At 38.5% G+C, this 13861-nt stretch overlaps 4 protein-coding genes across 16 annotated transcripts in view; 1 reads left to right on the forward strand and 3 right to left on the reverse strand.

The window, feature by feature from the left end:
• The window catches only part of LOC104800514, a 5094-nt gene extending 1255 nt beyond the window's left edge, over nt 1-3839 (forward strand). The window contains exons 3-5 of one of the 11 annotated variants that reach the window (XR_769755.2): nt 260-350; nt 505-549; nt 637-1696. Coding sequence is in view for 2 of the 11 variants with exons in the window: in XM_010523330.2 (XP_010521632.1) it covers nt 2970-3215; nt 3366-3716 (597 nt within the window). In the remaining 9 variants the exon portion in view is untranslated. Of the gene's footprint in view, nt 1-259; nt 1697-2963; nt 3216-3365 lie in introns of those variants that run through there. The other 10 variants (XR_769756.2, XM_010523330.2, XM_010523331.2 and 7 more) reach the window with 10 other exon arrangements.
• Nucleotides 3840-4940: 1101 nt separating this feature from the next.
• LOC104800515 (F-box protein At2g27310-like) lies at nt 4941-6480 on the reverse strand. The gene has a single exon (XM_010523333.2). It carries the CDS (start codon nt 6183-6185, stop codon nt 5127-5129), a length of 1059 nt encoding a protein of 352 aa, XP_010521635.1. The 5' UTR covers nt 6186-6480; the 3' UTR covers nt 4941-5126.
• Nucleotides 6481-8668: 2188 nt separating this feature from the next.
• LOC104800516 (cold-inducible RNA-binding protein) lies at nt 8669-10328 on the reverse strand. Of its 3 annotated transcripts, none has more exons than XR_769759.1 (5): nt 10148-10327; nt 9491-9559; nt 9301-9407; nt 9057-9148; nt 8669-8933 (listed from the first exon to the last, which is right to left on the reverse strand). XR_769759.1 is itself a non-coding variant. In XM_010523335.1 (5 exons), exons 1-4 carry the CDS (start codon nt 10224-10226, stop codon nt 9106-9108), a joined length of 270 nt encoding a protein of 89 aa, XP_010521637.1. In that variant the 5' UTR covers nt 10227-10328; the 3' UTR covers nt 8669-8933; nt 9057-9105. The 3 variants fall into 3 exon arrangements, 2 of the variants coding, with proteins under 2 accessions (XP_010521637.1, XP_010521636.1); XM_010523335.1 differs by having other exon boundaries at nt 9057-9120; nt 10148-10328; XM_010523334.2 differs by lacking the exon at nt 9057-9148 and having other exon boundaries at nt 10148-10316.
• A 236-nt stretch (nt 10329-10564) lies between these two features.
• On the reverse strand, nt 10565-13576 carry LOC104800517 (mRNA-decapping enzyme-like protein). Its single transcript, XM_010523336.2, has 8 exons — nt 13234-13576; nt 13067-13107; nt 12928-12977; nt 12111-12255; nt 11844-11900; nt 11550-11676; nt 10918-11367; nt 10565-10794 (listed from the first exon to the last, which is right to left on the reverse strand). Exons 1-8 carry the CDS (start codon nt 13390-13392, stop codon nt 10732-10734), a joined length of 1092 nt encoding a protein of 363 aa, XP_010521638.1. The 5' UTR covers nt 13393-13576; the 3' UTR covers nt 10565-10731.
• Between the last annotated feature and the right edge of the window lie 285 nt (nt 13577-13861).

Raw genomic sequence — 13861 nt, forward strand, 5'->3', positions numbered from 1 at the left:
CTCTTTCCCGCATCAAGTAGGCTAATGAAATCACTAGTTTCTATCATGACTAATACGCAGGTATAGATCATGTTAAACATATTGTTACTTTTTGAAATCCATACATTCCTCTTATCTAGTTGTTTAAGGGTTGTTCATGGTCCTGATTGCTTGTTATTGTTGTCTTCTTAATGTTGTGGGCTTTTGTTCAGTTCTTTGACGTTCCCAAGTGGGCGAAATCGTTTTCCTCTTCCTTCTTTCCGTTTTTTTTTATAATCAGGAAGTTCACTGGTTCTTTGGATCTTCTACAAGGGGAAGTCCATGTGAATGCTCCTCCCCAAGTGAAAACCGGTTGAGCCACCCAATCTTGGGTCTTTCCGTCTTCTCTCTTGTTCTATCTTATAAATCCTTTTGGTTTTACAGAGTTTCTTCAATTCGTGTTGATATTTATCTTTTTTATTTCCTGAAGTTTTCTCCCATTTTTCTCACCCCTTGTCTTATTTTGTCTTTGTTTTGTGGCGTTAGTTTTTTTGGCGATGAAATGTTTATTCTTGGCACATTTGGCTGCGGGTAAGTTGAACATTGTCCTTCTTATGTCTTCTATGTGCTATAAAATCCATGGAAAAATATCTGGTTATTGCTCCCACTTCTGTCCAGAAGAATTGGGCTAGTGAATTTAGTAGTTTCCGTCCTGACTTGAAAACTCTTCGATACCGGGGAGAACTACAAGAGCAGACAATACCGCGGAATAATATCAATCCGAAGGTCATGTATCGAAGGTAATATTCTTGTTGAATGTTCTATAATGTGCATGTGGGATGTGCTGTTTGTGGGTTCCATTGCAGATGCTGTAGAAGGATATTTCCGAACCTTGAGTAATAGATTTGCATTCCCGATGGTTTTTAGTCTCCTGACCTTAAAACCCAGAAAGAGAATAGAGACTCGTTGCCTAATCATTAGGATAGATATGCAATTCTGATAGGGAATGTGTTCTTCAGAAGATAATGTTGTAGCAGAGAGAGTTTGCAACCGCTTTAGACTTCTGTTTCTCATGAGGAACAGCACTTCAAGGTAATCTCCCAAGATTTTCGGTGTAATACTTGATATTGTTTACTTTGTTTTCATGTTTCTTGGGGAAGACATTGGCTGCTTTTCGTCGTGTCTTAACATTTGTTAGGCTGTGTTGTTTAGATAACTAGAGTTTAGATGCTTGTCTATCTCCCGCTTACTCTTGGCGATGCATTTGAGTCGAACCTGTTCGATATTAGACACATCTAAGGCTTGATTTCTGTTTTTGAATGCCGATTCATCATTTGGCATTGTTATTCTGGCACTCTCTTCCCTGCTCGCTCATTCAACTAATGTCTACCTATATGCTCTCTGTTTCATTGCTATTGAAATGATATCTTTTTGTTAGGTGAACAGTTTCAAGTTGAACTGTGAGTTGTGCCAGGCAATATCCATCCAGGCCTTTTATATTGATCTGTGTAGATGCTGCAGAAGGATGCTGCTTCACAAACCTTTGGGATTGGGATAATAGATTTCTGTGTTGATTTGATTCCCTTGAAGAGCTTGTGAATCTCGTTCACTAAATTTGTCTGTTCATAGGGTCAAAGAGGAGGGAATTCCCAATGCTTGTTATTCTTGTTTTCTCAATCATTTATGTGACTACCTCAATGTATACGTACGTATGCATGTATATACGTATGTGTGTGTATGTGTTCTTGTCACCGTATGTTGCAGGATTTTATTTAGTTCTTTGTCGTTCCCTAGGGCGAAATCATAAGCTTTTGATTAGAGGTGTAAAACGAGCCCGGCTCGCGGGTCAAACGAGTTAGCTCATCATGAGCTGGACTAGTAGCGAGTCAGCTCGGCGAACCCATGGGCTTGGCTGGCGGGCTAGAATTTTTTTTTTTTTCAAATTTTTAATATTTTTATAGAAAAATTATATTTTTTTCATTAGATATTTAGTTTGTTTTGTTTAAAATTTTTTTAAAAATGTATTATATTTAAAATATTGTTAAATATTTTTTAAATTATATATTTGGTTCGCGGATCTTTTCGTTTAGCTCGTGATTTAAGGCGATTTGGATTAGATTGGTCTATTTTTGACTCGCTAGAAAACGAATTAAATTGGACTGAGCTCAAATATTCCCAGATGAGTCCGTTTTACACCAAATTTTTGATGTTAGAATGATCAGCCATGGAGGATTAATTAAAGTCCTCAGTATCTATATGTTTGCTCTGTTTGATCTTTCTGAACTCCATGTGTTCTGTTCTGCCCGTACGGTCCTTTTTTTTTCACTGCTTGCTTGGTGGTGTATGTACCTTTGCTATGTGGTCTACGGGTCCTTCCAAGATCCGGTTAATCGTCATACCGGGTTTAATTTCAGTTCACTGCAGTCCGGTTTTTATTCGGTAATTGTTCCTCACTCTTATATTTCTAGTTCGAAAAGCATTTGCAACGATGCTTCTTCTCTGAGACCAGTTGATTTTAACACCAAATGGTTTTGGGTTACATCTCTAACCGGTCGATCAAATTTACACCAATGTAATTCTTATTTCTCACAAACTGGAAGCTCTTAATCAGAAAACCATAAATTGAATTGAATGAATAGTGTTTCTTTTATATGGTCGGGTATGTTATAAACCTCCATAAATTGATTATATCAAACTCGTGGTGGGACCATTCAGATTCTCATAAAATCTAAACCCCTCACGCACGCTCCTCATTAAAAGAAAAAAAAACAAATGGAAACATTACGTTTTTTGTTTTCTGCAATTGGTCGTGCGGTGGTAATTATGGAAACCTCTCACGTTTTCATGATATTTCCAAAGCCCAAAAGAATTAGCCTATAAATTCTCATCAAAGCCACCAAACAATTTGCTATAACCCAAAAAAACACATAAATATTCCATTGTTCTGTCTCCCTTTCTTTTTTGTTATTACAGAAATTGTTTTTTTTTTCTGCGTCGAAATGAAGAAAGGGATGAGCTCATACTCTTCCGCAAGCTCTTCCCCCAAGTTGAAGACATCTAATGAAGTCGTCGAAGAAAAAAAGAGCAGAAAATGCTTGATCATAGTATCCGCATGCCTCGGCTTTCTTGTGGCACTCCTCGCTGCAGGCGGCATCAGTTTTCGGGTTTTGTATCTGACTAAACCTACTTTCATGCTCCAAGATGTCTCTCCCTATCCCTCCGACGTCCCTTCACCCACCGGCGGTCCAAGCGTCATGGTATATACATACATACATACATATAAAGAGAAAGAGTTTGACAACAAGAAGAAACCCCCGAACCCATAACGACATGAATTCGCAGTTCAGTTTTAGGGTCTCGGATTGGTATATATATTTTGATCGACGTGACGCATTGTGTTTATACAGGTGTCTCTCACATCTCATAACCCTAGCCGAAGTGCCATGTGGTACGGGGACCTGAAGATTTCCATGTCGGTAAACGGCAAGGAAACGGAGACAGCGCACGCGTACGGGATGTATCATGAGCCTAAGTCCACCGGCACGTGGACGGTGGTTCTCGGGTTCGACGTGGCCGGTGTGGGTCAAGGAGCGAAGGGTGTGGTCAGTGCCACCGTTCCGGTCCAGTGGCATGTTGAAGATATGCTGGACACTCCCGTCGTCACGTACCATGTCAAGTGTCCGATGAAATTCAGTCCGAACGGCTCTTATTTGAACCGGGAGAGCCTGGTCGACGTATCGAAATGCTCCGTTCACTAGATTTGGAACCATATAATCTACCATTCGAGGGTTATCTTGATGATACTCTGTAAGTTTAAATTTAACAGCTTTAATTTTACTGATGATAATTTTTTTTAAAGTTTCGTGGGTAATTTTTGTCCCTTTTCCGTGGATATAGTTAAATAACGAATACCGTTAAAGAAGAGCTTTTTCCCAAAACCCATTAAGAAGAAAGAAACAATATTACATACAATTTGAAATTGGGTGAACTTAAAAAAAATTTGAAATTGTTTGGTTTTGGTTACATGAAAATATATTGACTTAAGTCTCTTTTTGTTTTGGTTAATAAAGATCGTGAGAGGTTACGTTTATGAGAATCTGAATTGATACACCACGAGTCCGATATAATCAGTTTATGAAAGTTTATGGACCATATATATATCCAAAAAAGAATCATTCAATTCAATTATGGGATTGTGTTTTTATGTTCATCAAGACATGCATGGTTTTGATATTGAATCCTTAAACTTACTTATTTTGGCATTTTTTTTTACTTCAATGATCATGTCTAGATTGAGATGTGGGATTTTGTAGGATTTACTTAATTTAATTCGATCGTTTTTAGATTCGGTTTTATTAGAAAAATTATTTAAAAGGTTTAATGTCGATTTTTATTTGATTTGAATTCTATTCGGAATCGTTAATTTTGGTTGGTGCTAAAAATCATCGTTTCTTAGATTTGTCGAGTTCAATTTTTGTTATTACTTTCATATCGAAAATAAATTTATTTATTTTTATTTTGAAAATGTCATCGCATTGGTTTTTAAACCGAATTCGATTTAAAAAACAGTATATATTATTCGGTTCAGTTCGATTTATTGACCCCTACTAATACCACAATGGTTTGAGATGAGACGAGGGATCGAATTTCGTTAGATAGATATATAAAACTAATACGCTTAGAAAAATTAATCGGGCGTAAAAGAAAAATTTTATTGGCTTAGAAAAATTTACCGTAAAATTAATGGCATCATATTATATTTTTAAAACACATGGGGGACATGATATATATATATATATATAAATCTCATTTGGTAGAAAATTTGGTTATTGTGAACATTTTCAACAAAAATAATGTTGAGAGAGAGAGGGGGTTATCGTCATTAGGGCCATGACATTTACTTTGCCGTTGGAAAGGTGTTGTCACTCACTTATAATGTGATGCAATTGGCTCACCAAAACTTTATTTTTGATTCAAATATCTTGACAAATGAAATGATCCATCTATATAATATCACCAATCGATCAGAATATTTTATGCATTTACGTTCCCCCTTGCATGAATTTGCATGTGTTTTGAAAACTGTTACCAGATTTTCGTCTAAGGATCTATACGCACAACTGTATTATCAGTATCTGTATATGTGTATGCATCTCCCTCTCTCTCTCTCACCTAAACAAAATCAAACTCCACAAAAGCAAAAACAGAGCGCACCCAAAAACCATAAATCCATAATCCTTTGCTCTCTCTCTCCTCTCCTTTCTCTCTCTCCACCGTTTCTTGGCCTCCACGTATTCCTCGTACCTTGTCTTCATCACTCTCCCTCCCTCGTCGTCTTCTTCTTCCTCCCCAATCCCAAGCCTCTTCCCCTGCAACAGCCCCTGCAGAATTACCAAACTGTCCTTCCCATTCATACACTTCCCTTCCATGTCCTCCACCTGAAGCCTCACGTCCCTCACGTGCACTTCGCCCCCCACTTCTTCGTCCACCTCCTTCCACGAATCCCCCGCACCCACAGCCACCACCTCCGTCACCCCCGCCGTCTCCGCCGCCGCCGCTGCGAAACGTAACTCCAGGTTCCCCGTCACCCAGTTCCGCTGGGCCGACACTGCTCTCCGGCTCGACACGTTCGCCGACCGTTTCCGGGTCGGGTCGATTATGACCCAGTTCAGAGTCGTGTTCTCTTCCATGTCCCGGACCCACGATTCGTAATTGCCTCCTGGGTACCGGAGCTTGGTCGGGACCGTCTCTTTCGGGTCGAGCAAATCGACTCGGAACGGCGAATCCATGAACCTACCCGATGCGAGTTCGGATTCGGAACCGGACCCTGTTTCGATCGCCGTCTCTTGGACCTTGGAGTATATGAGATGTCCTCTATAGTACAAATCGACGGCGGAGATGAATTTCTCCGGCGGAGTTGGGCCGGGTATTGACGGCGGATTCGGGTCGGGTAAGGGGTATGAGTCGGAGAAGAAGGAGATGAAGCCGGAAGGGAAGGAGGTGATGAGGCGGAGGACACGTGGATCGTTGATTGACGGCCATGTGGCCGTGGAGATTTGGCGCCAGAGGGTCTGGTCGGAACAGAGTGTGTGGAAGTACGATGACGTGGCGGCTGCGGAGGCGAGAGTCGGGCCATCGAGTCGGGACAGGATGTGGGTCCGGAACACCTCCGGATGGACGGCTGAGATTGAACTGGTGCTGCTCAGATCGACGGTCCTAGATGCCATCTTGAGGATTATACAGAAAAGAGATGAATAATAGTATATAATGAAATGTCTGGGGGTTACAAGCACATATATATATATATAGGAAATGGCTCAGTCAACGGTGGCTCTTTTTGACTTTTACAATTCAAGTTGCGTAATCCGACATGCTGTATTTAGTTACATATATCCACGCACGCGTGTATATATATAGTCAAGTCTGTGTGTTTAGTAATTGTATTCTTTCTTTTTTTTTGTTCGGATTGTCTTTCGGTATTTACTATTACGGGTTATGTTCTCTAATCATCGTTAAAACATTTCCAATAAATACCAGCAATTTATACGTTAATTCGGACTTATCCTTTGTTGGGTAGTTATAATTTATATTGTCAATATATAATATATTCGAATGATAAAATATGAATTGATCTTATTTAAATGTTTTGGTTCGAATTTTCATGTATATATGATGTTTTCCGAAGAAAATTCTATGTTAGATCTCGTTTGGAAATTTCAAACAAACTAATATTGTAAAATAGTTTTGATAGTTGTTATTATAATATTAATATTATCTTCATGGACCTCATCGGATTTATCATTTTATGTAATGAGAAGAGTACAAAAGCAATCATATTTTTCACGTTATTTTTATGATCATTCCGCGTCGGTTCAGTATATTCAAAGGGTCCACTAAACTATATATTATTCGTAACCGGCCATTTAATAAAAAAAATATATATTTGTAAACTATCTGCATATGGTCCAAAGTGAAAAACATGTCTTCATGTCTCGTGACCCTTCGGACATCGAATCTATACACTTTAAATATAACATCACGATCCACTGCACTCACACGTGTACGTACACACCCTCATCTCAAAGCATGTTTTATGTACCCACGAAAAAAAATATATTGTATCATTCTTTATTAAAAAAAATAAAAGGGATTGAATTTAATTTATCCTTATCTTTATTTTATTTTTATCGATATGGATAACCGATCGATAACCGACCATCAATCCATAGTAATTTGCCGGGTTTGCCAAACATTATCCATTATTCGGCGAATCAAGGATTCTATTGGCTGCTTCACAGAACTTTTTCGGCATGTTGTACCATAAATTATTATTATTTGTAGGGATATTTTAGGAATTTACTGAAATAGTCAATGGAATTCTTAATGAATACGAGAAACTCGTAGAAACGCAAAGAAATGTTTACCACAAAACGTTTTTAACATGAAGTCGAGAGATCAATTTGGATGGCAATTTCACTTTCGAAATTTAAAAAATTGAATACAACCTAATCATATATAACTAAATTCTAAATTAAATACACAAATGACATTTAAAAATAAAAATTCGATAACAATAAATAAATTCGCCAAAGTACTTAAATTGCTTTTTTTTTTTTATATAAAAGTAAGTTTAGTTACGTTGAAAAAAGCAGTTTTCAGTTTGGCGTAATCAGTGGGCTGTTGCTTTCATGTCAGCTATTTGAAGGTTGGGAGCTTTAAATTTCTTGTCAATTAGTTATTATTTCTGGAAAAAATTAACATCAAATTGGCATATATGGACGCGTTTCATTTTCCCAAAAAATTATTTGTGTATTTATTAATTATGAGTATATTCTTAAAAAGTTCGCCAAAGTACTTGATCTTGTAACAAATCTAAGAATTATATCTGCATATAAATATTAAGTCATTTTTTTACATTTTTTTTAAAAATATATGAAGTTCTTTAAGAAATAAGGCGGAATTATTCCATTAGTATTTTTGTAGAGTTTAAATCCTCCATTGTTTATTGTTGTTGGATGATAGATTGTTGATGCCCCTAAACAAATTATGCTATCGGATTTGTATTTGTATAAAATATTCTCAAATCCATAAATATTTTTGAAATGTGGTATTATTATAAAATACAAAAAAGTTAGAAAAGATTTGAACATAAGGTTATTACACTAACATGATAAACATAATTCTTAAAAGGCATTTCTCTTAAAATGATGCATGGTTTTTAAACGAAAAAGACTTAAAATGTGAAAATGCAATTAAAAAACCTAAAAACTACACGTAATAACAAAAAAAGCATACTTTGAATACATATTAAAGCTTAGACAATTCTTCTAACATCTGCCTTCCATTTTTTCCTTGAAATTAACTAAAATGCGAGAGAGATAAATTCTATATGAATTTATTATTCGAACAAACCCACCAAATATCCGCTCGTACTTAAAATGTAGTAGAGACGAGACGAGACGAGACGAGACGAGGCGCAGTGGCTAACTCTCGAAACGACTAATCCTCGGCAACACGAGTACTTGCGAGTACGGCGGATAACTGCCGACCGACATTCGAGTCAAAACCCGATACCATATCCATACTTATCCCGTCGATAGATGAATACCCGATTTTCGAGTATCTAATCCGCAATTTATATCGGATATCCGAAAATACAAGTTCTTCCATGTGCATTAATCCTTGTTCCCATCTAACTGTATCCTTCAACGAGATCACAAGATCAAACCCAGATTGAGATTTCATTTACATTTTGTTTTCCTCATGTCGTGAAGAATTTTTCCATGGCCATCATACTACACAGATACAGAGAAATTCCGAGACCGAGCCAAATCAGAAACGGTATTGGTTCCAAAACTACAATAGAGCAAGACCAAAAAACACAAAAGATACATATATCAGCTCCTACTACTGCTGGCCCTGTCGCCTTTTACGGGTTCTACAGCGTCAAGGATCACAACCCGCCCGTCCACCAACTGCGATAAAACCAAGAAAAAAAACGTTAGAGACAACCCGAGACATCGATACGGGTTTGTGGAGAATAGGTAAGAGACATCGTTTTTGACTGGTTGGTTCGGCCTGCGGAGATGATTTATTACCGATATCTCGTATCTCAGATACAAATGCAAGGACTCATAAAATGCGTCCTTACTTCCTAATTCCCTACCCAACAGGAGAGTTGCCATTAGATCTACCAAAAAAACAAAAAGATTGTCGAGAAAGAAGACGGTGTGAATTCATGTGAAATGATATGCACAAATGTCGTTCTTATGACTTAGGACAGAAATGTAATCGAACAGGGATTAAGTGTAACAGAACTGAGAGGAGATAACTGGATAGTACCTGTCCGTTCATTTCCAACAAAGCTTTCTGGGCTTCGCCCTCGGAAGAGAAGGTAACATACGCATACCCTTTTGGTCTGCGTTTGACTTTGTCCATCGTCACGTTCACTGAACGAAACAAAAAAGGCGAAAATAACAGACAGGTACGAGAAGGGCAGATCGAAAAAAAGCTGGATAGATTAGACACAGACCTCCAATGACCTGACCGCATTGTGAAAACGCTTCTGCTAATGTTTCTTCTGTGCTTGAGAAAGATATGCCTTCACCAAAAATTGGGAATCATACCACGCCGAACTCATGAAAAAATTTCAAGCAGAAATCATAACCAGATCGATACATCAGATGCTACGTTGATTTGGTTTACACTTTACAGAAATCGAGTCAGAGGTCAAACAAGACAGCAAACAAAATTCTACTTCCACAACTTTCTATAATTCATGGCACTGTAGAAACCTCCATCAAGAAGCTGATAAGAATTATTCGGACAGAACATTTCGTAACGCATAGCCGAACAGACGTGTAACCAAAGTTAACAACTGGATCCACCGAGGCCGAAACTGATACTGCGACATTTTGCAATACTTAAGAATTAGGAGAGCGCCCTGAGCTCGATTTCAAGCTTTAGAAAAAAAAAAAAACCCAGAAGGCAAGAGAGAATCATGATTCGACATGGCTCCATGGGTCTATACGATTCATTCCAATCAACGGCTACACGACATACAAAGCCCTCAAACCTTTTCCATGGAAACCTCAATTCAACGGATCACCCTGTCCTAAGCACCGTATAATCAATCAAGTATGCAGACGCAGAAGTGCACAACGAAGAACGAGAGAGAGAGAGAGAGAACCTTTGACGAAAAGCGTAGAGGAGAAGCTCCTGGAGAAGATGAAATTAGGGTTCGAGCGAGAGGCGAAGTGCTTCAGCATTACTCCGAGTCAGGAGCAGAGAGGCCACACGTTGCCAGAGAGGGAGCGTTTGGTTTTAGGTTTTACATATGAACCTAAAACAATGTACCCGTATTTTTTTTTATGTGAACCTTTACCCAGAAAAAAAAAAATACCTCAAAGCCAACTTTGCATAATTATATTGTAAACCAAAAATAAATTTTTTTAAAAAAAACTAACAAACAATACAGAATTCGGTTTGACTTTCATTCATATTTGGAAATAACTCATAAAAATATTTAAAATCTTTTCTAAAATCCGTAATTCTATTGTTTAAACTTTAAAGGATTATTTTTGTTCGGTCTTTGCATAACACAACCAAAACGCAAAAGAAATTTGTTTTCCAATTATTCTATACAGTTTGGTTCGTACAACATTTAGTGATAGAATCCGAACCTAACACTCTAAATCAAACCACAAAAAACAAAACAAAACAAAAACTCAAACTGCAGCAGAAGCACAACAATGGCTCGTGTCTTCGTGTCTTTTATGGATGATGATGGTGAGCATTTTGCAGAGCTCTGTACACCATGTCTATGAACTGATTGTCCTGTTCCATCACAAGTAATCAAATCAGTACATACCCCTAAACAAATCACATGCAGATTCATAACACAAAGGGTGCTTTATATATATATATATATAAAATGGGTTTGGAAAGAAAAAAAACGACCTGAACAAGCACCAAAAGGGCTTCTCTGACTTTCTCTCTTGTGACCACTGGGCCATAGTTGGGGGCGAGAGATGGCGGCGGATTCGGCGGTGGGAATGGCTGAAGCAACGGTGCACCATATGGCCGCTGGTGATTTGCCTTGGGAACAGAGGAAGAAGGGGTAATAACAGGTGGGGGCATCGTTCTGGAGGAAGAAGACGGTGGAGGGGCAAAGAAAGTCGATGGCTTCACCAGATTAGTCGGCATGTTCGTGTTGTTGCCTGGATCAGTGTTTTTGGGAAGTGGCATTAGAGGAGTGGATGATGATGACAGTATTGGCGGTGGCTTCATATATGGAGCTGCAGAGGTTGGAGGAGCATTGTTTGGGGGGCGAGGAATTGCGGGTGGAGGCTGAAATGGTTGTCCGGATGCCGGGGTAGTTGAAGTGGTGTTCCCAAGAGCCATTGCTGACTGGAAGTTTGGCAAAAAAAGAAAACACGAGATCGATGAAGTCAGTACATGAAGGGACACCACATTATCGGCTACCTGACCCATTATTCACAAGTCATCCTAGAATCCTGAAATTATATGAAGCCCGGCTGCAATTGCTTGTATTAAAAATGTTTTGCGTGACTAAAGTTTCAAAAACTTACACTAAAGTAGTTAACGAAAGCGGGATCATCAGGAATATCGGCAGTGGTGGAGGCAGTTGTCGAAGATGGTTCCAGCGGACCATCCATCAGTGCTATTGTAGGAACAGCTTCCAGCTCTTCATACTCCCTGCAGTCATATATACACGATATAATCACAGGCACAGCAATACCATTTCTCATATTTTGATGCCAAGTGAGGATAATTTTCAGTTGTCATGCCTAAGCCTCAGAGAGGCATCCATGAAGAACTAATGGTGAAAAACAAATAATAAAAAACCCACATGAAGATCTTACCTCTTTGAAGATGATGCCTTTGGCTTCTGATTTGCCTTGGAATATGCATTTATTATCCTGCCATGCCATGAAACCATAAGACAGACAGGTACCAAGAGAACAGACTCGTATAAAACGTAAATCTTCCAGTCCGACCAACCATGAAAGAAATATACCAGAAAACACACTCCTACAGGTTATTAATGGCCGCCTAGCACTAATTTCAAGAATGTCCAACCACGAAAACTAGCCTCTATGGAATGTGCCATTGTAGTAAAGATATTTTACCTGTCAAATAGATTAGCCACCTCCTCGCACTCACGTTTGTTGTAGAACCAAATACCATTAACTTCTTGAGCTGCATTTCTGTAAAGTAAATATGGACCCTGGACTTCATATTCGAAATCTCCCAGGAGATTCTCCACCAAATTGTCTGCGGAAACAAATTCACAGAATGTTGTGCTATTAACAGAACGTATTATAATAACAACCTTAATAACAAACAGGAACTTCAACCGACACAAGGTGTCCTAATAAAGGAACTTGCAACGATTTCTAGTTTCAGAGGGCAGACGATGTCAGAGAACCATACTAAGCAATTCAACCTTCGATCCTAATTTACAAACTTTATTCATCCAAACAAATCCAGGGATTAACAATCTACTACACCTTCTACTTGCTGCACCCTACCGGCCCCAGCAAACAAAACCCCCACATCCACTTTTTCTGTGACATAACGTTCAGCCTCCGAAGGAAGATAGAAAGGAAGAAGACATAAGAAATTTCTTTCTAAAAGCTATTAAACATTGCTTTAGCCATCCACAAGGAGAGAGGCTCGGCACGAGAACATAAAATACAAACCTACCAACAGAGAACTTTGTCCAAATGGCGAGAAGAATGATAAAAACTAACTAGGACGAATGAGCAACGGCCAGCGACAATAAATTATCAGATCATTCTCCATATGGATCAAGCAAAGAACCCCATTTTCCATTATAGTTTATGGAAAGACAGACATTTAGCTTAAGCACATACAAAGAATAGACACAGTCCAGATTGATATACGACCAAGAAACCAAACCAGGAACTGGAAAGACAAACTAACCCGTATTTCGACGGTTCATCACAATAAACTGAAACCGAGGTTGTGTACTCCTGAAACAAAACAAAGCAAAAGGGTCCATAAAGTTAATAGGAACATCACAAAAGGGGAAGAAAGCGTTAAACAACAAAAAAGACAATACCTTTTCACGACGAACAGAGATCCTTCTACATCCTTACGGCTCTGATTCAAAGAAAACAGATGCCGGAACCCAAATCAGTCGAAAACAAAGCAAACCCACAAACGGGCATACGCCTAATATAACAAAAATCAGTAGGTAAGAGCTTCAAAGCGATGATCAATGCATACCCATTGGCTGAGCTCGATGTTGAATTCGTAGAAGGTAACATGAGCTGCGGTGATGAGAATTTCCTCGATGTAGGGATCGATTCGCTGAAGAACGGTGAGATTGAGAAGCCTAGTGCTGTTTTGGTCGAGATTTGGCATCAGTTTCCCGTTCTGCGACATCGTCTCGGAGCTCGATATCAGGAATCGGATCCGAGACTTGATTCCCAAATCGAATAACCCTAGAATTCGGAACGAGAGAGAGAGATAGATAGAGAGAGAGAGAGAGAGAGAGGACGCAAACTTCGGGACGGAACCAACACTCGAGTTTGATTAGGAAGAAGGTTTTCCGTTTAGCATCAAGTACTAAGAAATTTCTGCACACATATATATATATATATGTTATATAATATGTTTAAATATTTTTTCATCTACACATATATAGGTGTATATATGGACATATACCTTTTTGAAAATGTTAATTTAATATTTTAATGCGAAATTTGCACGACAGTAACAGTAAAAAAAATTGAATCTGAAAGCGCAGAGAAATCTGTAGTTTCTCATAAGCGGTGTGAAAAATCATAGTAGTGGTAAGAATGGTAAAGTGGTAATATGAATTTGGTCACTAAGAATTTAAATAGCACCATCT

Source organism: Tarenaya hassleriana, unplaced genomic scaffold (genome assembly GCF_000463585.1).
Source record: "Tarenaya hassleriana unplaced genomic scaffold, ASM46358v1 Cleome7, whole genome shotgun sequence".
Taxonomy (NCBI): Eukaryota; Viridiplantae; Streptophyta; class Magnoliopsida; order Brassicales; family Cleomaceae; genus Tarenaya; species Tarenaya hassleriana.

Excerpts from the sequence above, each read along its gene's own strand:
- LOC104800516 (XM_010523334.2), bottom strand. The coding sequence starts at position 10,226 with ATGCTGAAGCACTTCGCCTCTCGCTCGAACCCTAATTTCATCTTCTCC. Across the intron at positions 9,560-10,147 it reads CTCTACGCTTTTCGTCAAAG|GCATATCTTTCTCAAGCACA; the intron begins GTTCTCTCTCTC and ends TTTTTGGTGAAG. Across the intron at positions 9,408-9,490 it reads ATGCGGTCAGGTCATTGGAG|TGAACGTGACGATGGACAAA; the intron begins GTCTGTGTCTAA and ends TGTTTCGTTCAG.
- LOC104800517 (XM_010523336.2), bottom strand. The coding sequence starts at position 13,392 with ATGTCGCAGAACGGGAAACTGATGCCAAATCTCGACCAAAACAGCACT. Across the intron at positions 11,901-12,110 it reads GTGGCTAATCTATTTGACAG|GATAATAAATGCATATTCCA; the intron begins GTAAAATATCTT and ends ATGGCATGGCAG. Across the intron at positions 11,368-11,549 it reads CTTTCGTTAACTACTTTAGT|TCAGCAATGGCTCTTGGGAA; the intron begins GTAAGTTTTTGA and ends CCAAACTTCCAG.
- LOC104800515 (XM_010523333.2), bottom strand. The coding sequence starts at position 6,185 with ATGGCATCTAGGACCGTCGATCTGAGCAGCACCAGTTCAATCTCAGCC.